The sequence below is a fragment of the Giraffa tippelskirchi genome, chromosome 6, assembly GCF_054371585.1.
Source record: "Giraffa tippelskirchi isolate mGirTip1 chromosome 6, T2T-mGirTip1v1.2.pri, whole genome shotgun sequence".
Taxonomy (NCBI): domain Eukaryota; kingdom Metazoa; phylum Chordata; class Mammalia; order Artiodactyla; family Giraffidae; genus Giraffa; species Giraffa tippelskirchi.
In genome coordinates this window covers 98,780,109-98,803,974 of record NC_137280.1, presented here as the reverse complement: position 1 = coordinate 98,803,974, position 23,866 = coordinate 98,780,109, and the positions used below count along the sequence as shown (strand labels likewise).

At 36.8% G+C, this 23,866-nt stretch overlaps 1 protein-coding gene across 3 annotated transcripts in view; it reads right to left on the bottom strand.

Moving 5' to 3' along the window:
• Positions 1-23,866, bottom strand: part of MEIKIN (meiotic kinetochore factor) — a 124,428-nt gene that overhangs the window by 66,477 nt on the left and 34,085 nt on the right. For 2 of the 3 annotated variants that reach the window (XM_081500214.1, XM_081500215.1), the window contains exons 7-11: positions 20,190-20,229; positions 14,173-14,225; positions 4,175-4,245; positions 1,453-1,617; positions 303-383 (exon numbers count right to left, since the gene is read on the bottom strand). In XM_081500214.1, the coding sequence (XP_081356340.1) occupies positions 303-383; positions 1,453-1,617; positions 4,175-4,245; positions 14,173-14,225; positions 20,190-20,229 (410 nt within the window). The remainder of the gene's footprint in view (positions 1-302; positions 384-1,452; positions 1,618-4,174; positions 4,246-14,172; positions 14,226-20,189; positions 20,230-23,866) is intronic. The other variant, XM_081500216.1, reaches the window with a different exon arrangement.

The following is a 23,866-nucleotide window of genomic DNA, read 5'->3' as shown; positions in this document are numbered from 1 at the left end:
ATGGATGATGGTTACAACAATGTGAATGTACTTGAACTGTACATTTAAAAATGATTACAAGGGTAAATTTTATGTTATGTATTTTTGCCACAGTAAAAAAAATTTTAAAGAAGAAAAATATTTCTTTAATGTATAACAGTATATAGAGTACTTCCAGTGAAAATATGTTTATGCAACAGAAAATATAGACATTACTGACTATGTGCAATATTTCTCCTGGTCTAGGAGAAATACAAAAACAGGGAGAACAGAGAGCCAGAAAATAGATACTACAAGTGCTAAATGCTAATAATAACACTTACCACTAAACCAGCTGTTTGCGAAGATGGAGTACTTGTTAACAGGCCTCTGCTTTTCTTATCAGAAGTACTGGAATGTGTGTTCTATCAATATTTTGTGAAACAGAGAATTGAACAGCATAAAGAAATAAATTAATACAGTAAAAACAAAATTTTATAATATTATACTAGATCATAATGTGTCACAGTAATAACACTTTAATCTACTAATTCAATTTTAAACCACTAGACAAGTAACTAAAGAACTGTTTGACTTGAGCTAGATTAAACAACTTCCAAAAAAACTCCAAGTGGTACAAATGATAAATCTCTTTGAATAGGTGTCAGTATATGCTGAGAAACCTGGAACCCAAACTCATAATATTTGAACCTCATAGGGAAGTTGTGTTAGGTTTCTTTTTTTCTTTCATCTTTTCTTCCTTTCACTCTTTCTGGATTAGAAATCTCTTAAACTAGTTGTTCAAGACATAATTTGCAATATTTATTAGGAAACTATTATCAAAACATTTATAGGTACATTTACCTAGTACACTAAATCTGTTACCTCTCTAATTTATTAGCTATAATCTTTCAATATGTTCATCTGAACAACAGGGGTTATTCTACCCTAGGAACTGTCATGCAAATGTTACATATGATACATGCTGCTCCACTGAAGGAGCACAGTTATCTGATAGCTCCCAGCTGCAACATCTTTAGAATATGCTTCAGCTTTTAGGTTGAGGCCATCACCTTCTTGGGCAAGCCTCAGCCAACATCTGAACATAGCAGTCCAATGTAAGATTCCTGTAATGGACAATCTATGCTCCAGACCTCCCCACTGGGAGAGCTTTTGTCAGCTCTACATTGAAATAAGGCTATTTCACCCCAATCTTCCTTCCTCCCTGCTTTCCTTTCTCTGGTATTACCCCCTCCAATATGCCACCTGAACTCTTAATTCTGCTGAATAATCTTTCCCAGTGGTCTCAAGCAAACCAATTGTCAACTGTCAGTCCATTTAAAACATACCTGCCTGTATATAGCTGTAAGTATATAGATTCTCTGCAATTTTTCCTAGATTTCCAAGAAATTATGTACACTTAAAACTTTCTAATAAGTACATTTTCATTTTACAGTCTTTTCAAGAATCAGCTAATAAAAGGTCAGTGCTTACCAATGCAGGTTTGAGAGGCTGAGGCAGCAGAATGTTAGCAACTGATTTACCTGCACTGCTTTCTACAACAGACCTCTGGTGAGATGATGGAACCTTGAATTTTAGATGACGAGAGCTTAAGGTTGTTTGAAAGTTTGTACTTCTAGGTTCAGGATCTTTTTCAGGCTGAAACAAATTCAGAATCCTAAGACACATTTCACAGTGTTATAAAAACATTTGTATCACTTCTCAGATGTCCTATTTTTATTGTTATATGGATGTGTGTTATAATTAAAATGGGTTATGTATTTCTACCTATAATTCTCTCAACTTCAAAGTTTAAACTTAAAAAGTTTTTATTAAAAATAAGTAAAGCATTCTTCATTCCTGCTATAGTATTTTTGATCTCAAGCATTACTTTTCTGATTATTTTTTAGAATTTCCATCTCTCTGGTTATATTGCATGTTGTTGTCTACTTTTTCCTGTAACTGCCTTAGCATATTAATTATAGTTATTTTATATTTCTGGTCTGATAATTCTAACACTACTGTCATATCTGACTCTTTAAACAGTAATTTCTGGCCTTTAGTATGGCTTGTAATTTTTGCTAAAAGGTGGACATGTTGTACTGGGTAATAATAACTGTGGTGAATAGTCTTTAATAATGCACTGATAAATTGTGGGGGGGGGTAGGGGAAGCCTTCTACAATTCTGTGATTAAGTCAGTATTTTATTGAGCCTATGCCCCTGGACTGTGAAAAATCACCAGTTCTTCTTAGTTCCCCTCCCCTCAAATTGAGACAGGATGGCTAGAAAGGACCATCCTGTAGTAGTTGGGTACTTCCATTCCCTGATGTGGAAGGCTAGATGGAGCTAGAATTGAGAAATTTCCTTCCTCCACTTGGAAGGACAGAGCTGGCTGGAATCAGGTATTTCCCTTCCCCAGGTAGGTTAGGCTCTGCTAAAACCCCAGCAAGTTAGGATCTTATAAAACACCTTCTATTGAGAGCAGCCTTTGTTAAGAAGAACAGAATATTCTGAGGTATCTCAAAATGGTTTCTTCTCCCTTCCCACTACTAGAACCATGATAGAACCATGAGGGTATTCTTCACTGATATTCATTATGAGGACCTTATAGAGTTTCTACAGGTAAAACTCACAGAAGTGTGGAGGTTCCTCTGATGAATGAGTTCCTCTTGACTTGTCCACAATGAGCCTTCAGAAATTCATCAATGACATTTTTTGATTTTCTCACCCCAGCACTGGTTCTCAGGGAGATTTCTGTTCATGTGTTTCTGCTCTGGTAAGTCATTATTCTCTATATCCACCTGTCTGTCTTTCCATGATTTGGTGTAGCAGTTTACCATGCAACCTTACTTCTTTGACATATCTATAAAGTGTTGCTGATTTTTCAGTTTGTTCAGGTTTCTACTTGCTAGGACAGAGCAATGATTTCTAAGTTCCTTCCATGTTAGATCAGAAACTGGAAGTCCTCCAATTTTCCAAAATTCTTTATAACACGATCGGCAAGCAGCACTCGGCAAAACTGGCCACTCTCCCTTTTAGGAGCAAAAGTCCTTCTCCCTTATCTTCTATGATACCATATGCTATTTATTTTCCCCCTCCTCTCTGTCCACTCTTTCTTTTCCATCTGACTGTAGAATTTTCCAAGAATTGATCCTGGATCCCTTTCTCTTTCTTACTCTCTAGATACTTTTTCCCAAGTGATTTCGTCCAATACTATACATTCTAAAATATCTATAATATTGTACACTCCTCTTTTATTTTTCTGACCTGCATACTTGCAGCCAGTGGTGCTTCCAACATTTTCATTTTCATGTGCCTTCAGACCTCCTGCTTTTCCTATCACATTATATAGCACCTTTATCCATCAAAGCTGCTTAAGACACAAACCTAGAAGTCTTTCTTTGCACCACTCACTCTTTCTGCCTCTATATCCAATCCATAAACTCTACAGGCAAAATATCTTGAATCCATGCATATTTTTCCATATCTCCTACAAAACATCCTAGTTAAAGCTACCACAATCTCCCACCAAAAATCTTTGTAACTTCGTATTTATGAATCTTGCTGACACTCTTGCCCTCTTTCAATCTGCTCCCCAGTTATACAATGACAGTATGGTAGAGTGAAAAAAGTATAGGCTTCAGATCAAGGAAGACTTGCCATAAGTTCTTCAAGCATATTGGTTAATACTTAAACCTCATTTTTCTCAGCTATCAAAAAACTAAAAAATAAAACAAATGAAAAACTTACCTAATAGGAATGCTATAAAAACATATAATTAACAAAAACTGCTTAGAATAACGCTTACATTGAGTAGCCACTCAAATAGTAGCTACTGCTATATACAAAGTCAAGTCCAAATTCCTCCCCAAAGACCACTAGATTCCAGGCCTAATGTACTGATTTATAATTCCTTAGCATAGAACAGTTTTGACTACAAAGCAAATACATTATTGTCACTTTAAACTACTAATAGATATCCAATTATCCAAAAAGAAATTGGAAAAATTGTACATTTTAACACTCTTTCATTAAATTTATATAGAGTATATATGCATGCAACAATAACATAATCTGATAAACTCCAAAAACGTCTTCAATTATTAGCTTAAATAGCTGAAAAATTATTCTTATAAAGTACTGTGTAAAAGAAAAAAGTATTTTCTATACTGATAAAACTTCTGGTTTATAAGGTTATTCTGCTTCAATACTTACTTTTTCTTTATTTTTCCCAGGGGTCGAAGGATAATTTTTCTCAGCAAGTAAAACTCCACAAGATGCATTATCTATAATAAAAATATACTTTAGTGTTAATTATTTAACCTGTTGTTACATCTAAAGTACAAAAAAGAGAACTCAAATTTTTTTTAAAAAAATTGATTTTAATGACTGATTTTGTAATAGTTTTAGAAGAAAAACTTTGTATATGTTGAACAACCTAAGTTGAACAACCTGAGAGGAGAAAGAATTCCTAAAAATACCTTTATCTCAAAACCTCCAGGTTTCACAGGAATAAATAAACTGTATATAAAAGATTTCCCTTTCAATTAGTAGAAAAAGTTGAATGTAACTTGAATACTTAATTAATTATCCTTCCATTTCCACTCTCTTTCTACTATACTTTTTTACTAGTATTTAAAACATACTCAAGCATCTTTATTTTAAAAATATTTATTTTTTAATTGAAGGATAATTGCTTTACAGAATTTTGTTGTTTTCTTGTCAAACCTCAGCATGAATCAGCCATAGGTATACATATATCCCCTACCTTTTGAAACTCCCTTCTGTCTCCCTACCCATCCCACCCCTCTAGGTTGATAAAGAGCCCCCTGTTTGAGTTTACTGAGACATACAGTAAATTGTTTTACATATGGGAATGTAAGTTTCTATGTTACTCTGTCCACATATCTCACCCTTTCCTCCCCTCTCCCATGTCCATGAGTCTATTCTCTATGTCTGTTTGTCCACTACTGCCCTGTAAATAAATTCTTCAGTGCCATTTTTCTAGATTCTGTATATATGGGTCAGAATACGATATTTATCTTTCTCTTTCTGACTTACTTAACTCTGTATAATTGGCTCTAGGTTCATCCACCTCATTAGAACTGACTCAAATGTGTTCCTTTTTATGGCTGAGTAAAATTCTATTGTGTATATGTACCACAATTTCTTTATCCGTTCATCTGTTGATGGACATCGAGGTTGCTTCCATGTTCTAGCTATTGTAAATAGTGCTGCAATGAAAAATGTGATTACATGTGTCTTTTTCAATTTTGGTTTCCTCAGGGTATATGCCAGAGAAGGCAATGGCACCACACTCCAGTAGTCTTGCCTGGAGAATCCCAGGGATGGCGGAGCCTGGTGGGCTGCCACCTGTGGGGTCGCACAGAGTCGGACAAGACTGAAGCAACTTAGCAGCAGCAGTAGCAGCAGGGCATATGCCCAGGAGTGGGATTGCTGGGTCATATGGTAGTTTTATTCCTAGTTTTTTAAGGAAATCTCCATACCATCTTCCATAGTGGCTGTATCAATTTACATTCCCACCAACAGTGCAAGAGTGTTCCCTTTTCTCCACACCCTCTCCAGCATTTATTGTTTGTAGACTTTTTGATGATGGCCATTCTGACTGGTGTGAGGTGATATCTCTTTGTAGTTTTGCGATATTAAGCATCTTTTCATGTGTTTGTTAGCCATCTGTATGTCTTCTTTGGAGAAATGTCTGTTTAGGTCTTTTTCCCACTTTTTGATTGGGTTGTTTGTTTTTCTGGCATTCACTTGTATGAGCTGCTTGTATAGTTTGGAAATTAATCCTTTGTCAGTTGTTTCATTTGCTATTATTTTCTCCCATTCTGAGGGTTGTCTTTTCACTTTGCTTGTAGTTTCCTTTGCTGTGCAAAAGCTTTTAAGTTTAATCAGGTCCCACTTGTTTACTTTTGTTTTTGTTTCCATTACTCTACGAGGTGGGTCATAGAGGATCTTGCTTTGATTTATGTCATCGAGTGTTCTGCCTATGCTTTCCTCTAAGAGTCTTATACTTTCTGGTCTTACATTTAGGTCTTTAATCCATTTCGAGTTTATCTTTGTATATGGTGTTAGGAAGTGTTCTAATTTCATTCTTTTACATGTAGCTGTCCAGTTTCCCAGCACCGTTTGTTGAAGAGGTCTTTGCCACATTGTCTTTGCCCCATTGTATATTCTTGCCTCCTTTGTCAAAAAAAAAAAAAGGTACCCATAGGTGCATGGGCTTATTTCTGGGCTTTCTATCTTGTTCCATTGGTCTATATTTGTGTTTTTGTGCCAGTACCATACTGTCTTGATGACTGTAGCTTTCTAGTATAATCTGAAGTCAGGAAGGTTGATTCCTCTAGCTCCATTCTTCTTCTCAACACTCCTTTGGCTATTCGGGGTCTTTTGTATTTCCATATGAATTGTGAAATTTTTTGTTCTAGTTCTGTGGGAAATGCCATTGGTAATTTGATAGGGATCTCATTGAATCTGTATTTTGCATTTGGTAGTATAGTCATTTTCACAATATTGATTCTTCCTACCCAGGAACATAGAATATCTCTACATCTGTTTATGTCATCTTTGATTCCTTTCATCAGTGTCTTATAATTTTCTGTGTATAGTCCTTTTGTCTCCTTAGGCAAGTTTATTCCTAGATATTTTATTCTTTTTGTTGCAGTGGTGAATAGGATTGATTCCTTAATTTCTCTTTCTGATTTTTCATTGTTAGTATATAGAAATGCAAGTGATTTCTGTGTATTGATTTTGTATCCTGCAACTTTGCTGAATTCACTGATTAGCTCTAGTAATTTTCTGATAGTATCTTTAGGGGTTTCTATGTACACTATCATGTCATCTGCAAACAGTGAGAGCTTCATTTCTTCTTTTCTGATCTGGATTCCTTTTATTTCTTTTTCTTCTCTGGCTGCTGTAGCTAGGACTTCCAGAACTATGTTGATTAACAGTGGTGAAAGTGGACACGCTTGTCTTGTTCCTGATGTTAGGGGCAATGTGTTCAGTTTTTCACCATTAAGAAAAATGTTTGCTGTAGGCTTATCATATATGGCCTTTACTATGTTGAGGTAGGTTCATTCCAAGCCCATTTTTTAAAGAGTTTTAATCATAAATGGGTGCTGAATTTTGTCAAAGGCTTTTTCTGCATCTATTGAGGGTATCGTATAGTTTTTGTCTTTCAATTTGTTAATACAGTGTATCACATTGATTGATTTGTGTATATTGAAGAATTCTTGCATCCCTGGAATAAACCCAACTTGATCATGGTGTATGAGCTTTTTGATGTGTTGCTGAATTCTGTTGGCTAAAATTTTGTTGAGGATTTTGCATCTATGTTCATCAGTGATACTGGCCTGTAGTTTTTGTTTTTTGTGTTGTCTTTGTCTGGTTTTGGTATTAGGGTGATGGTGGCCTCATAGAATGAGTTTGGAAGTGTTCCTTCTTCTGCAATTTTTGAAAGGGTTTTAGAAGAATAGGCATTAGCATTTCTCTAAATGTTTGACAGAAATCTTCTGTGAAGCCATCTAGTCCTGGGCTTTTGTTTGGGGGGAGATTTTTGATCACAGCTTCAATTTCAGTGCTTGTAATTGGGTTGTTCATAATTTCTGTTTCTTCCTTGTTCAGTCTTGGAAGATTGAACTTTTGTAAGAATCTGTCCATTTCTTTCAGGTTATCCATTTTAGTGCCAAATAGTTGTTCATAGTAGTCTCTTATTTTGTATTTCTGTATTGTCTGTTGCAACCTCTCCTTTTTAATGTTAATTTTGTTGATTTGATTCTTCTCTATTTTTTGCTTGTGAGTCTGGCTAAAGGTTTGTCAATTTTGCTTATCTTCTCAAAGAACCAGCTTTTAGTTTTATTAATCTTTATTATTGTTTCTTTCATTTCTTTTTCATTTATTTCTGCTCGGATCTTTATGATTTCTTTTCCTTCTACTAATTTTGAGGAGTTTTTGTTCTTTTTCCAGTTGTTTTAGGTGTAAAGTTAGGTTGTCCATTCAATGTTTTTCTTGTTTCTCGAGGTGGGATTGTATTGCTATAAACTTCCCTCTTAGAACTGCTTTTGCTGCATCCTATAGGTTTTGAGTTGTCATATTTTCACTGTCATTTGCTTCTAGAAATTTTTTGATTTCCCTTTTGATTTCTTCAGTAACCTGCTGGTGAACAGTGGTGAAAGTGGACACGCTTGTCTTGTTCCTGATGTTAGGGGGAATGCTTTCAGTTTTTCACCATAGAGTATAATGTTAACTTTACCTGTACCCCACACTTACCAGTTACATAGCTTCCAATAATCACCTCCCTCTAATGTCCACTGTCCACACTGTATACCCAAAATATTAATACAAATCTAACACCTACTTAAAACCCTTCAAAGGTTTTTTATTACCCTTAAGTTAAAACTTAAGCTCTTCAATCTGGCATACAAAATCTTGTTTTTCTAATCCTTGTATTACATATTATAGTCTCACTGCAGAGGCTAATAGGTTGCTAGATTAAATACATGATGCCCATTTAAATTTCAGATGAATGACAAAAATTTTTTTTTTTTTTTTACTTTAAGTATTTTCCAAGTAATAGTGCAGTCGATGCAATGTGTATGATACAATTATATTAAAAGTTATTTGCTGCTTATGTGAATTGAAGTTTTGGGCATTGTGTATTTTTGTTTGCTAAATATGGCAACCTTTGAGGCTAATTATTCCTCTCATCTTCATCTTCCAATGTAGAGAGAAGCTGCATGTTTGAGAGTTCTGTAAAAGATAAAATTAGTACCGAGACTTGGTAACAAATTAGAGACAGAAATGACAAAGCAGCAGGTTTTGAGGATGGTCCCATGTTTCAGTTTACTAAGCTACATTTGCTGTGCTGGAGGACACTGGACAAGGAAGACTAGGCTAAGCCTTGGTTGTGACAATTTATTGACAATTTCTACTTAATCTCTTGGAAACTTCTGTTATAGCTGCTTCTAACTATTGAAGTGTTCCATTCACATTCTTTTTTACATGTCTTTTTTAAATTTTCTCTTCATAAATGACTCATCTACTCTTATGGCTTCAAAACCTCTATATCTGATGCTAAATGTTTATCTACAGCTGCAGTCTCTGCCCTGAACTCTGGGCTCTTGTGTCACAAATTGCTTTCATGACATCACCAACTGAAGGTTAATAAGCCTCTTGATGTTTTAATATTTTACTAAGGTAATCCATATATACAGTAGTGGACAACTTGTATTTACATGTATTCATCCACATAGTTATCCCCCAGATCAAGACATAAAATATTTCCAACACCACAGAAGTTTACTACATATTATTTCCCAATTAGTATCTCCTCAAGAAAAAGAAATGCAAAAAAGCAAAATGGCTGTCTGAGGCCACCTTACAAATAGCTGTGAAAAGAAGAGAACTGAAAAGCAAAGGAGAAAAGGAAAGATAAACCCATTTGAATGCAGAGTTCCAAAGACTAGCACGGAGAGATAAGAAAGCCTTCCTCAGTGATCAGTGCAAATAGAGGAAAACAATAGTATAGGAAAGACTAGAGATCTCTTCAAGAAAATTAGGGATACCAAGGGAGCATTCCATGCAAAGATGGGCTCAATAAAGGACAGAAATTGTATGGACCTAACAGAAGCAGAAGATATTAAGAAGAGGTGGCAAGACTATACAGAAGAACTGTACAAAAAAGATTTTCATGACTCAGATAACCATGATGGTGTGATCACTCACCTAGAGCCAGACATTCTGGAATGTGAAGCCAAGTGGGCCTTAGGAAGCACCACTACGAACAAAGCCAGTGGAGGTGATGGAATTCCAGTTGAGCTATTCCAAATCCTAAAAGATGATGCTGTGAAAGTGCTGCACTCAAAATGTCAGCAAATTTGGAAAACTCAGCAGTGGCCACAGAACTAGAAAAAGTCAGTTTTCATTCCAATCTCTAAGAAAGGCAATGCCAAAGAATGCTCCAACTACCGCACAATTGCACTCATCTCACATGCTAGTAAAGTAATGCTCAAAATTCTCCAAGCCAGGCTTCAATACGTGAACCATGAATTTTCAGATGTTCAAGCTGGTTTTAGAAAAGGCAGGGGAACCAGAGATCAAATTGCCAACATCCGCTGGATCATCAAAAAAGCAAGAGAATCCCAGAAAAACATCAATTTTTGCTTTATTGACTATGCCAAAGCCTTTGACTGTGTGGATCACAATAAACTGTGGAAAATTCTGAAAGAAATGGGAATACCAGACCATCTGACCTGCCTCTTGAGAAATCTGTATGCAGGTCAGGAAGCAACAGTTAGAACTGGACATGGAACAACAGACTTGTTCCAAATAGGAAAAGGAGTATGTCAAGGCTGTATATTGTCACCCTGCTTATTTAACTTATATGCAGAGTACATCATGAGAAACACTGGGCTGGATGAAGCACAAGCTGGAATCAAGATTGCCAGGAGAAATATCAATAACCTCAGGTATGCAGATGACACCACCTTTATGGCAGAAAGCAGAGAAGAACTAAAGAGCCTCTTGATGAAAGTGAAAGTAGAGAGTGAAAAACTTGGCTTAAAGCTCAACATTCAGAAAACTAAGATCATGGCATCTGGTCCCATCACTTCATGGCAAATAGATAGGGAAACAGTGGCTGACTTTGTTTTTTGGGGCTCCACAATCACTGCAGATGGTGACTGCACCATAAATTTAAAATATGCTTACTCTTTGGAAGGAAAGTTATGACCAACCTAGACAGCATATTAAAAAGTAGAGACATTACTTTGCCAACAAAGGTCCATCTAGTCAAAGCTATGGTTTTTCCAGTAGTCATGTATGGATGTGAGAATTGGACTATAAAGAAAGCTGAGTGCCGAAGAATTGATGTTTTGCACTGTGGTGTTGGAGAAGACTCTTGAGAGTCCCTTGGACAGCAAGGGGATCCAACCAGTCCATCCTAAAGGAGATCAGTCCTGTGTGTTCATTGGAAGGACTGATGTTGAAGGTGAAACTCCAATACTTTGGCCACCTGATGTGAAGAGCTGACTCATTTGAAAAGACCCCGATGCTGGGAAAGATTGAAGACAGGAGGAGAAGCGGATGACAGAGGAGGAGAAGATTGGATGGCATCACCGACTCAATGGACATGAGTTTAAGTAAACTCCGAGTGTTGGTAATGGACAGGGAGGCCTGGCTTGCTGCAGTCCATGGGGTCGCAAAGAGTCGGACACAACTGAGTGACTGAACTGAACTGATCTCCCTTTCTAAAGATTACCATTATTCTCACTTCTGTCTTCCAGAATAGTCTTGCCTGATCTTGAGCTTCATATATATTGAATATATTAAGTATATGCATATTTGTGTATTTATTCTTTCATGGAACATTATGTACATGAGCTGACAGAACAAAGTTAATATGTGCTAACCAAAGTCTCTTAGTCACTCTCCTAACTTGCTCTGCCCTACAATGTCCCTATTGCAAGAAATGATACCAGTATTCATCTAGTTGCTCAAACTAATAATTTAAGAGTCATTCTTGACTTTTCTCTCTTCAACACTAAGAAGCCTAATCAGAAAATCCTGCCCATCTGCCTTTAAAATATATTTCAAATCAGACCACTGCTACCACTTAAGTCTCAAATACTATTATTTGACCATTCCAATAGTTTATCTGACAGTGTTTTCTTGCTTCCACACTTGCCCCCTTAGTCTATTCTCCATATAGTAGCTACAGTGATAATTCTAAAATATGTACCTTATCATGTCCTTCCTCTACTCTAAATGTACTTTTCAGAACATTTAGAAAAAAATTCCTACTCCTTGTGGTGGCATACAAGACTACATTATACTACTTGCTCTGTGACCACAATTCAACCATTCATTTTTAAGATTAATACTCCATCAGAATTTTTTTTAATATTTTTTAATTATTTTTATTTTTGGCTGCCCTGTGTCTTTGTTGCTGTGCATGGGCTTTCCTTAGTTGCAGCAAGCAGGGACTACTCTTCTTGTCATGAGTGGGCTTTTCATTGCAGTGGCTTCTCTTGTTGAGGAGCACAGGCTCTAGGTGTACTGGCTTCAGTACACACCAGCCCACTAGTTGTGGCTTGCAGGTTCCAGAGCCTTGGCTCAGTAGTTGCAGCACACGGGCTTAGTTGCTCTGTGGCATGTGGAATCTTCTCAGGCCAGGGACTGAATCCATGTCCCCTGTATTGGCAGGTAGATGTTTATCCACTGAGCCACCAGGGATGTCCTCAACTATTCATTTTTACTTCCTTATTTTGCTCCAGTCACAATAACCTCTTTTCTTCAAACATGCTAAACACATTCCCATCTCATGGCCTTTTCTCTTATTATTCCCTTTGCCTGGCATGCTCTGCCCTCAGATTTTTCACAGAGCCCACTCTCTCACTTCATTCAAGCTCTGTGCAAATGTCACGTCCTTAAGAAGGCCTACCCTGATTAACTTGTCTAAAAAAGCACCCCTAGCCACACTGTGTTTTTACCTTCCTTTTTGTCCCACATTACTCTTATTTCTGACATTGTTATATATACTTGTTTATCTGTTTATTATCTTTCTTTCTCTACTATAACATAAACTATGTTAGGACAATGAATTTGTCATGTTCCCCAGCAACTAAAACAGTTTGTGTTACACCATGAGTGCTTAATAAATATTTGCTGAATGAGGGAAATTAATGAATGATGAGATAAGGTATCTCTACATCATCCAAGGGGAGATGTCCAGAGGCAGCTGCATCCAGAGGAGAAGAGTCTAGAATGGAAAATTTGGAAGTCCTGCCTTTTATAAGATACTTATACATATCAGTGGGTAGACTGAAAGGAATCAGCCTTTAAGAACTCCCACATTTAACAACTAATAGCAGTAGATAAGATTGCAAAGAAGGTTGAGCAAATGTCTGAGAAGTAATTTCTTGTTTGTTTCTATTACTAGACTATTGGATCCTTGAGGTCAGAAATACAGCCATTTCTTGGTTTCCTAACATTTAGTTTAGAGCCTGACAAACAACTGGAACAAACGGATTTGTTGAATAACAGAATATGTGAAGAATACCTCTAGAGCACAATATGACTTATTTAATTTTAAAATTTAAGTCAATCAACCACATAATAATAAGAATACAAAAGCATACGTAATTATAGAATGACTATTCAGCCTTACTACCAGGTTTTATAGATATTTTCCACCGCAAATTGAAACTTTTTATTTGCCAAGATCTAGATAAAATCATGATTGGTTTTGGTACCCTTACCAACTTTCCCTTTCATACCTTTCTTCTCTTGTTCACAGCTTCTTAATCTTTGATCTATAAAACAAATCTTTCTTCTAATGCTCATCATCCAGGGTAGTAGGTGCTACTCTTTTCAAGGATGTATGCTTTTACAAGTTTAGTTTTTATCACCAGATTCATTTCCCTTAGGATGGAAACCACCTTAATCATTTTTATACCCATACTTCCTAATATCTAGAATTTTCTAAATGCTTATTAAGATAACTGCTTAAAGTAAAGATAACACCAAAAATTCTTTTTTTTTTTCAGCTCATACAGACTTTCATATGCATCAGGAACAAAGCAAGCAATTCTTTAAATTTATCCCTAAACAAATGCTATAAAACTTACTGCAGGAAAAAAAGAAAATAGAAATCTGAAATGAAGCAGATGTTAATAAGGTTGTAAATGTCTTGCTAAGTTTATTCTAATAATAAACTGCATAATAGAGAGCCAAAAAATGCAAGGCATTTTGTTGTTTCTTTTATTTTTCAATCATCACACGTACATACATAACTTCATACTTAACACACATAACATCACACTTCATACATAACTTCAATGTATCTGTTAACTGATTACCTTCTTCTCCTATGACTGAAATTTACAAGGACAGGGAAAATATATCACTCCTTGTTGGTATATATAGTAATGCCTAGTATAGAATATATACTCAGTAGATGTTTATTAAATGAATTAATGATAGGTCCTGTGGGGATAGTTAAGACCTAACCTCACGTATCTTTATTTCTTAAATACAACCTCACACTAAAAAACAATTTCCTAGGCTATCAATTTTCTTAACATACACCATACTGTGACAAAAATAAAGAAATAGAGGATTATAAAAATGACTAGTCACATTATTAATTACCTGATTCTGAATATGAATCTGATTCAAATTTCATTATTAATTACCTGATTCAGCCTTTGGTTTTGGAGAAATACTCTGGTCTGCTAACATCGTCATGCTAGAATAAGAACAAATTAATGGAATTCTTTTACTCTTTCAGTAATTTTGGGAATCTTCAAATAATGCTTAAAATAAGGACATTTCTATGCAATCAATTATCCTGTAGAAAAAATACAACTAGTTAGAAAAATGTTAATATATCTATATGAACTAATAGTTTTTTGAAAAGACAATATGTGCATCCATCAGTGTGAGAGAACATGTACAGAGCAAAGCATAGAATTTATTTTTTTTAAATTAATTTATTTATCTTAATTGGAGGCTAATTACTTTACAATATTGTAGTGGCTTTCGCCATACATCAACACAAATCAGCCACGGGTGTACACGTGTCCCCCATCCTGAACCCCCCTCCCACCTCCTTCCCCATCCCATCCCTCAGGGTCATCCCAGTTCACTGGCCCTGAGCGCCCTGTCTCATGCATCGAACCTGGACTGGCAATCTATTTCACATATGGTAATATACATGTTTCAAAGCTATTTGTTCAAATCCCACCCTTACCTTCTCCCACAGAGTCCAAAAGTCTGTTCTTTATCTCTGTGTCTCTTTTGCTGTCTCACATATAGGGTCATCGTTACCATCTTTCTAAATTCCATATATATGCATTAATGTCCTGTATTGGTGTTTTTCTTTCTGGCTTACTTCACTCTATATAATCGGCTCCAGTTTCATCCACCTCATTAGAACATTCAAATGCACTCTTTTTAATGGCTGAGTAATATTTCATTCTGTATATGTACCACAGCTTTCTTATCCATTCATCTGCTGATGGACATCTAGGTTGCTTCTATGTCCTAGCTATTGTAAACTGTGCTGTGATGAACATTGGGGTACACGTGTCTCTTTCAATTCTGGTTTCCTCGGTGTGTATGCCCAGCAATGGGATTGCTTGGGTCATATGGCAGTTCTATTTACAGGTTTTTAAGGAATCTCCACATTGTTCTCCATAGTGGCTGTACTAGTTTGCATTCCCACCAACAGTGTAAGAGGGTTCCCTTTTCTCCCCCTCTCTCCAGCATTTAGAATCAGACAGATCTCAATTTAAAGCTCAGGTCGCTACTTATACTTGAGTGGCCTTGGGAAAGTTACTTAACCTGTCTAGAGTCTTGATTATCTCATTTATGCAAAAAGAATAGCAGTCTTGTCTTCTAGGATTCTTCTGGAAGGATCTCAAGTAACATGAGAGACAATACTTTAAAAAATTAATATTCTTTTTCTATTTTATACTTTCATAAATGAGACTGCCCCCAATCAAATGTGTGAAAGAGGATTAGTTATTACAAGAATACAAACAGATAAAAGCTCAGCCTTTGATCACCAAAGTGGGATTTCTGAGTCCCCAGTGGACTTGAAAACTAAATGTGAAAAGATCATTTTTAAATTCCTATTACTGCTTTAGTGAAAAGTTGAACTCAGTAAGCAAAAAGAATTTTACTCCTTCATATTTCCCCTTTAAATTCATCCTGTCAAAAACTATAATTCAAAAAGACAAATTTAAAACTATAATTCAAAGACACATATACCCCTATGTTCATAGCAGCAGTATTCACAATAACCAAGACATGGAAACAACCTAAATGTCCATCAATAGATGAATGGATAGAGAAGATGTGGTACATGTATACAATGGAGATATATATACATATATATAAAATACTACTCTACTATAAAAAAGGATAAAGTAATGCCATTTGCAGCAACACGAATGCAACTAGAGATTATCATATAACTTATATATGGAATCTAAAATATGACACAAATGAACCTATCTATGAAATAGCAGAATCAGAAACATAGAGAACAGACTGGTGATTGCCAAGCAGGAAGGAGTTACAGGAGGGATAGAGTGGGAGGCCGAGGTTAGCAGATGTAAGCTTTTATATATTGAAGGAATAAACAACTGCACAGAGAACATACTGTATAGAATAGAGAACTATTAATATATTCAATATCCTATGATAAACCATAATGGAAAATAATACTTAAAAAAAGAATATGTATGTATAACCCAATAACTTTGCTGCACAGCAGAAATTAACACAACATTGTAAGTCAACTATACTTCAATTGTAAAAATTTAAAAAAAAAGAAACAAATACAATATACAAATACAATAAATTCATCCTGTCAAAAATAGTGCTTTTTTGCCCCCAAATGAAATTTCATGTGTATTCTACTGGTTTTATCGTACTCTCCGGTAACAAACACACACTTTTAGGTAATAAAAAACCCACTATTAGTCTTCTTCAAAACTAGAAGCACTGAAATAGTCTGAAAACAAAACCCCAGCCTTTTAGCACAAGTAGCTTGAGAAGCACTGCACCATTATGCTGATGCCTGCTGAAGAGAGGGTGTCTTACCCACATCCACACAGAACTTGCTCTCACTGCCTACCTACCGTTCAGCTTGTCTACTCGTTTTAACAGCATAAAACATTCATTACTTTTGCCTCTTTAACCTGCTGGATGTCTTCAGCATATGTCACAAGAAAACCTGGATTCTGCACTATCACCATCTAGTGGCTAAAAGCGGACAATGTCAACTGCTACAGGCTTCTCAGGAAAATTGCTTGGGGAAACTGTTTTGAATTTCCAGAACTGCACTGGGGTAACAAGCAGAAACTCCTGTGCCAGGTTTATGATAACTGTAAATCACAGAACTTGGCCGCAAAGCAAAAACAAATGAGCACATCCATACCTGGGATTTGAGTATTAAAGCAAGATGAACAGTTACAATGTTTCCCTGGTGGTTCAGATGGTAAAGGATCTGCCCGCAATGCAGGAGACCCAGATTCAGTCCCTGGGTTGGGAAGATCCCCTGGAGAAGGAAATGGCAATCCGATCCAGTATTCTTGCCTGGAGAATTCCATGGACAGGGGGCCTGGCAGGCTATGGTTCATGGGTTGCAAAGAGTCGGACACGACTGAGCAACTAACATACATAATATCACAACTCCAAACTCTTATTATTTAATTTAAACCTCTTCCTTTTCCCAATCTAGCTCTGAGTTAGACTCCTGAAGTGAGGAAAGCAACCATAGTTTTTTTTTTTCCCCTCTATTTCTTGTTCTTTTTCCTCCCCCATTTGCTAACTACTCTTTAGGATTCTCTGGCATTGTAGTAGCAGGAAGGAATTGTAGGAAAAAATAGGAAAGGTCTATCCTGATCTTACTGGATACTATTATAACACGTCCTTGGTGCCCTTTGGGCATGACAAATAACCAAATGCTGACTCTTTCAAACCTGAAGTATTATATTTTGAAGGGTTCAAGATAAGATTTCCCTATCCCTAGGATGCTCTCACTTGCTGCTCTTTATGATGCTCTCAGATTTTGCATTTGATGATACAATTTCCAGCCTTGTTTTTTTTTAAAAAAATATATTTTTCATTGTTTTTATTTATTTGGCTGCACCAGGTCTTAACTGTGGCACTCAGGATCTTTAGTTGTAGCATGTGAACTCTTAGTTGCAGCATGTGGATCTAGGTCTCTGACCAGGGATTGAACCCAGACTCCCTTCATTGGGAGCTTGAAGTCTTACCACTGGACCACCATGGAAGTCCCTCCAACCTCTTTCAGTCAAGTATATTTTGTCTTTTTCAAGAAGTCATACTGGATATGGTCCCTTTCAAGATGATCCCTTCTGTGGGATCTGTGTCTGACATCTGGGCAATATGCACAAATCTTTGCTGTGCAAAATTCTGAAAGTATATCTAGCGTCCTCTTTATCAGCCACTCCACAGGATCGAACTGACCTTCTTGCTTTGAACCTTTCCAGATGTGAGTCAGAAACCAAATTTCAGGGAAAACATGTTGAACTTTCCAAATGGTTCTCTGGGGGCTTCTTCTCTTGTGTTGTAGTGAGGGAGAAGTTTCTCTCTCTCCTTGCATATGACACCAACAACTCTTATCAAAGAAATACACATTTTTAAAAAATTTATTCATTTTTAATTGAAGGATAACTGTTTTACACAATTGTGTTGGTTTCTGCCAAACATCAACATAAACATACTTGATCATTTCATCCTCTCAGTGCATTCTTAGTCTTTTTTTAAAATAACTTGGAGATTGGTGATGGGCTAATGATGAAAGAATTAGATTTTGATCTCATCTATTACAAGCTTGCAGAGAAGGCAATGGGAACCCACTCCAGTACTCTTGCCTGGAAAATCCCATGGATGGAGGAGCCTGGTAGGCTGCAGTCCATAGGGTCTCGAAGAGTTGGACACGACTGAGCGACTTCACTGTCACTTTTCCCTTTCATGCACTGGAGAAGGAAATGGCAGCCCACTCTAGTGTTCTTGCCTGGAGAATCCCAGGGACGGCGGAGCCTGGTGGGCTGCTGTCTATGGGGTCGCACAGAGTCAGACACGACTGAAGCGACTTAGCAGCAGCATTACAAGCTTGACATACATGGTTCTACACAGAATGGGGGATAGATTAATTGTCATTTTATTTTGTTCTCATCTATTGAGGTCACTTTCCAAACTCTACGACTACATGAAAGTACATTTAACATCTTGCTAGTTCTCAAGGTTTCACAAACCAAAGGCAATGCAGAGAAGGTGGTCAAATTTAGAACCAAAATACCTGGCATAGGGCTATTGTGTCTAGGAGAGTTTACCATGAAGGTTGCAGAAAGAAAATGAAGTTAAAGTCTGGGTGGAGGACTTCAATGAGACTTAAGGGGCTTAGGGTGGTAATGAAAGCTAAGGTGAGGAAGAATCAGCAATGGAGAACTTCAGGCCCAAAATAAGGCTGTAAGTTCATCAATGACTTTATCAGTAGAGTCCAGCCTAGATATAGAACTAGCCTTGAAACCTGCAGCACAAATTAGTAAAAATTCAGAGACAACTCATGTGTCCCAGACAATCTCAAGACCCAACTTCACTTCTCCCCCACCTCTGGCCTATACATCTATATTTACAGTGATGATTTGTCCAAACTGGGACTTTTCTGAGAGTAAGTCAGCTCTATTAAAGATTATGTCACAATAGCAGGTACATACTGGGACTGTCTCAGGTAAATCATGAGGCATGACCATCCTAAGGAATAGTTTCATACTTCACCATTCAGCCCTTCAGTGGATCCTGTTAGTCCTGCTTTCAAAATATACCCAAACTCTGACCTCTCACTATCTCTTCTCTTGCCACTCTGGTCCATAGTCCAATATTTCTTGCCCAGTTAGGGCAGTATTCTCCTAACTATAATTTCCCTAATTCTTTGCCTTATCATAGTCTGTTCTCAACACAGTAGCTAGGATGATTCTTTCAAAACATAAATCATATCACATCTTCATTCTAAACCCTTCAGCAGCCTTAAAATTCACTTAAACTTGCCTAAAATGCTTTATATGATCTGGCATCTTGGTTCTCTCACTTACCTCCTACCTCACTACTCCTCTGCACTTCACACCAGGAGCCCAAGCCTTCCTGGCTTGGGTATGGTTCCAGCTAGTCCCTCTACCTGGAATGTTCTTTTCTCCAATGAATTACACAGCTTGGTCTATCTACTTCTTACGTCTCTGCTCAAATACTACGTTTTCAGTGGTGAGTCTCTGACCACACTACTTAAAAGAGCAAATTTCTACCCTAATGCTCTGTAGTCCCCTATCTTGCTTTATTTTTGCCCATAGCACTTATTACCATATAGCATGGTATAAATTTACTTGCTTATTAATTTATTGGTAATATCCTCTAACTAGAATGTGGATTCAATTAAGGCAGAAATTTTGTTTTTAATCAACTTTGTTCACTACAACAATTACATAGTTAGACAGACAGACAGACGGATAGATAAAAAATATACTCCAGTAATCAGAACAGTCCTGGCATATAGTGAGTCCTCAACAAATACTGAATAAACAAACACCCGAATTTGTGGGCTAACAATCATACTTGCTATATAACTATGAGAACAAAAAGCATTAAAAACACAACAACTTTTAAAAATGTTAGTTCTTACACTTTTCTGTGGCATTTCTGATAGTCTTCTGAAGAGGTACCTAAGAGGGGAAAAAAATCTATTAGAAATATAATTCATGGGAGGGGAATCAAGATGGCAGAAGAGAAGAACATGGAGTTCACCTCCCAGAGCAAACATATAAAAAAATATATCCACATGTGTAATAATTCTCATGGAAAACTAACTGGAAACTGGCAGGAAAATGTCTATACAACTGAAGCTTAAGAAAGATCTCCACATAACCAGCTGGGATGGAAAAAAAAAAAAAAAAAAAGGCATCAGGTCATGACCTGTGCCCCTGGGAGGAATCTGTAATGAAATAAAACATCTGTGTGGGTAGACCCTTCCCCTGGGGAGCAAGCAAGTCAAGCCCAACCTGGGCGTCACAGTCCTGGGGTCCTGTGTGCTTGAGACAAACTTCCTTTCTTGCTCAGAAATCCACTGAGATGACAGTAGGGCTGGAATGAGGAGTACACACATGCTGGCTTGCCAAAAATCAGGGCAAAGAGAACCTCATGGCACTTCCCAACCCAAAAGGGCAAGTACCCCAGCCCTACTCACTCTGTACCACAGCCTGAACCAGGTTCTGGGCAAAGGCTTGGTCTAGCTACACAAAGACACACTGGAGGGCCTGGGGTATGATCTGGGTGGAGCTGTGGTGGCCACTATCTTGCATGCATGTAGGGTGGCATCAAAAGAGTGTGAAGAAAGGCTTTGGGACCCAGAAGGACCACACAGGTCCCACTGGATTTCAAAATCTTCAAATCACCAGAGGATCATCTAAGAGAGAGGGATATTCATCAAGAAGGCTGACTTTAAGGGATGACTTCAGCTAGAGGACACAGATATTGGTGCCAGCAAAAGGGTCTGCAGAAGTGGCACAGCATGCCTTCAGAGTAGATGTTGTCACCACTCCTTCTTGACTACTGAGGAAACTCAAGCACAGGGGACTTCAGAGATCAAGCCCTGAGCCTTTGGAGTGGGAGCACTGACTCCAAGACCCTAGACTACCAGAGAACTAACCCCAGGGAGTATCAAATAGTGAGAACTCACACAAAGGAAACCACTTGAATATAAGACCCAGCATCACCCAAACATCAGTAGCACTCTGTGCAGGACACCTCATCTAAACAACAAACAAAACAAAAATACAAACCCAATCATCAGCAGACAGGATTACCACCTCACTCAGCCTTGCCCATCAGAGGAAAAACAAACAAACAAAAACTCAGCACAAATCTCACCCTATACAAAGCTTACACAAACCACTGGACCAATCTTAGGAGGGCAGAAACCAAAAGAAAGTAAGAATTCAACCTTGAAGCCTGGGAAAAGCAGACCTCAAACACAATAAGATTTTTAAGAAATGAGAAGGCAGAGAAATGCTACACAAATGAAGGAACAAACTAGAAACACAGAAGTCCAAATAAATGAAGAGGAAATAGGCAAACTACCTGAAAAAAAATTCAGAATAATGATAGTAAAGATGATCAAAAACCTTGAGAACAAAATGGAGAAAATGCAAGAATCAATAAAGAAATATCTAGAAGAATTAAAGAATAAACATACAGAGACAAACAACACAATTACTGAAATTAAAAATACTCTAGAAGGAATCAATAGCAGAATATCTGAAGCAGAAGAATGAATGAATCAGTGAGCTGGAAGATAAAATGGTAGAAATAACTTCTGAAGAGCAGAATAAAGTAAAAAGAATGAAAACAATTGAGGATATTCTCAGAGACCTCTGGGGCAATATCAGACGCAACAACATTCGAATTATAGGGGTCCCAGAAGAAGAAGAGAAGCAGAAAGGGTATGAGAAAATTTTTGAAGGGATTATAGTTGAAAATTTCCCCAACATGGAAAACAAAATAGTCAATCAAGTCCAAGAGGCACAAAGAATCCTATATAGGATGAACCCAAGGAGAAACACACCAAGACATATACTAATCAAACTAACAAAGATTAAGCACAAAGAAAGAATATTAAAAGTAGCAAGGGAAAAGCAACAAGTAACATATAAGGGAAACCCCATACGTTTTACAGCTGATCTTTCAGCAGAAACTCTGAAGTCCAGAAGGGAATGGCAGGATATATTTAAAGTACTGAAAGGGAAAAATCTACAACCAAGATTACTGTACCCGGCAAGGATCTCATTCAAAATTGATGGAGAAATCAAAAGCTTTTCAGACAAGCAAAAGTTTAGAGAGTTCAGTACCACCAAGCCAGCTTTACAACAAATGTTAAAGGGACTTATATAGTCAAGAAATACAAGAGAAGAAAACGATCTACAAAATCAAACTCCAAACAATTAAGAAAATGGCAATAGGAACATATATATCAATAATTACTTTAAATGTAAATGGATTAAATGCTCCAACTAAAAGGCACAGACTGGTTGAATGGATACAAAAACAAGACCTATATATACGCTGTCTACAAGAAACCCACTTCAGACCTAAAGACACATATAGACTGAAAGTGAGAGAATGGAAAAATATATTCCATGAAAACAGGAAGCAAAAGAAAGCTGGAGTAGCAATCCTCATATCAGACAAAACAGACCTTAAAGTAAAGAAGATTACAAGAGATAAGGAAAGACACTACATAATGATCAAGGGATCAATCCAAGAGGAAGACATAACATTGTAAATATCTATGGACCCAACATAGGAACACCTCAATACATAAGACAAACACTAAGAGACATAAAAGGAGCAATTGACAGTAACACAATAATAGTAGGAGACTTTAACACCCCACTCACATCAATGAAGAGATCATCAAAACAGATCATTAATAAGGAAACACAAGTCTTAAATAATACATTAGATGAGATGGATTTCATTGATATCTTGAGGACATTTCATCCAAATGCAGAAGAATAAACCTTCTCAACTGCACATGGAATATTCTTCAGGATAGACCACATCTTGGGTCACAGATCAAACTTCAATAAATTTAAGAAAAATGAAATTGTATCAAACATCTTCTCTGATCACAACACTATGAGACTAGATATCAATTACAAGAAAAAAACTGTAAGAAACACAAACACATGGAGATTAAATAACACATTTCTAAATAACCAAGTTACTGAAGAAATCAAAAGGGAAATCAAAAAATTTCTAGAAACAATTGACAATGAAAACACGACAACTCAAAACCTGTGGGATGCAGCAAAAGCAGCCCTAAGAGGGAAGTTTATAGCAATACAATCCCACCTCGAGAAATAAGAAAAACATCGAATAGACAACCTAACTTTACACCTAAAACAACTGGAAAAAGAAGAACAAAAAAACCTCAAAATTAGTAGAAGGAAAAGAAATCATAAAGATCCGAGCAGAAATAAATGAAAAAGAAATGAAAGAAACAATAATAAAGATTAATAAAACTAAAAGCTGGTTCTTTGAGAAGATAACCAAAATTGACAAACCTTTAGCCAGACTCACAAGCAAAAAATAGAGAAGAATCAAATCAACAAAATTAACATTAAAAAGGAGAGGTTGCAACAGACAATACAGAAATACAAAATAAGAGACTACTATGAACAACTATTTGGCACTAAAATGGATAACCTGAAAGAAATGGACAGATTCTTACAAAAGTTCAATCTTCCAAGACTGAACAAGGAAGAAACAGAAATTATGAACAATCTAATTACAAGCACTGAA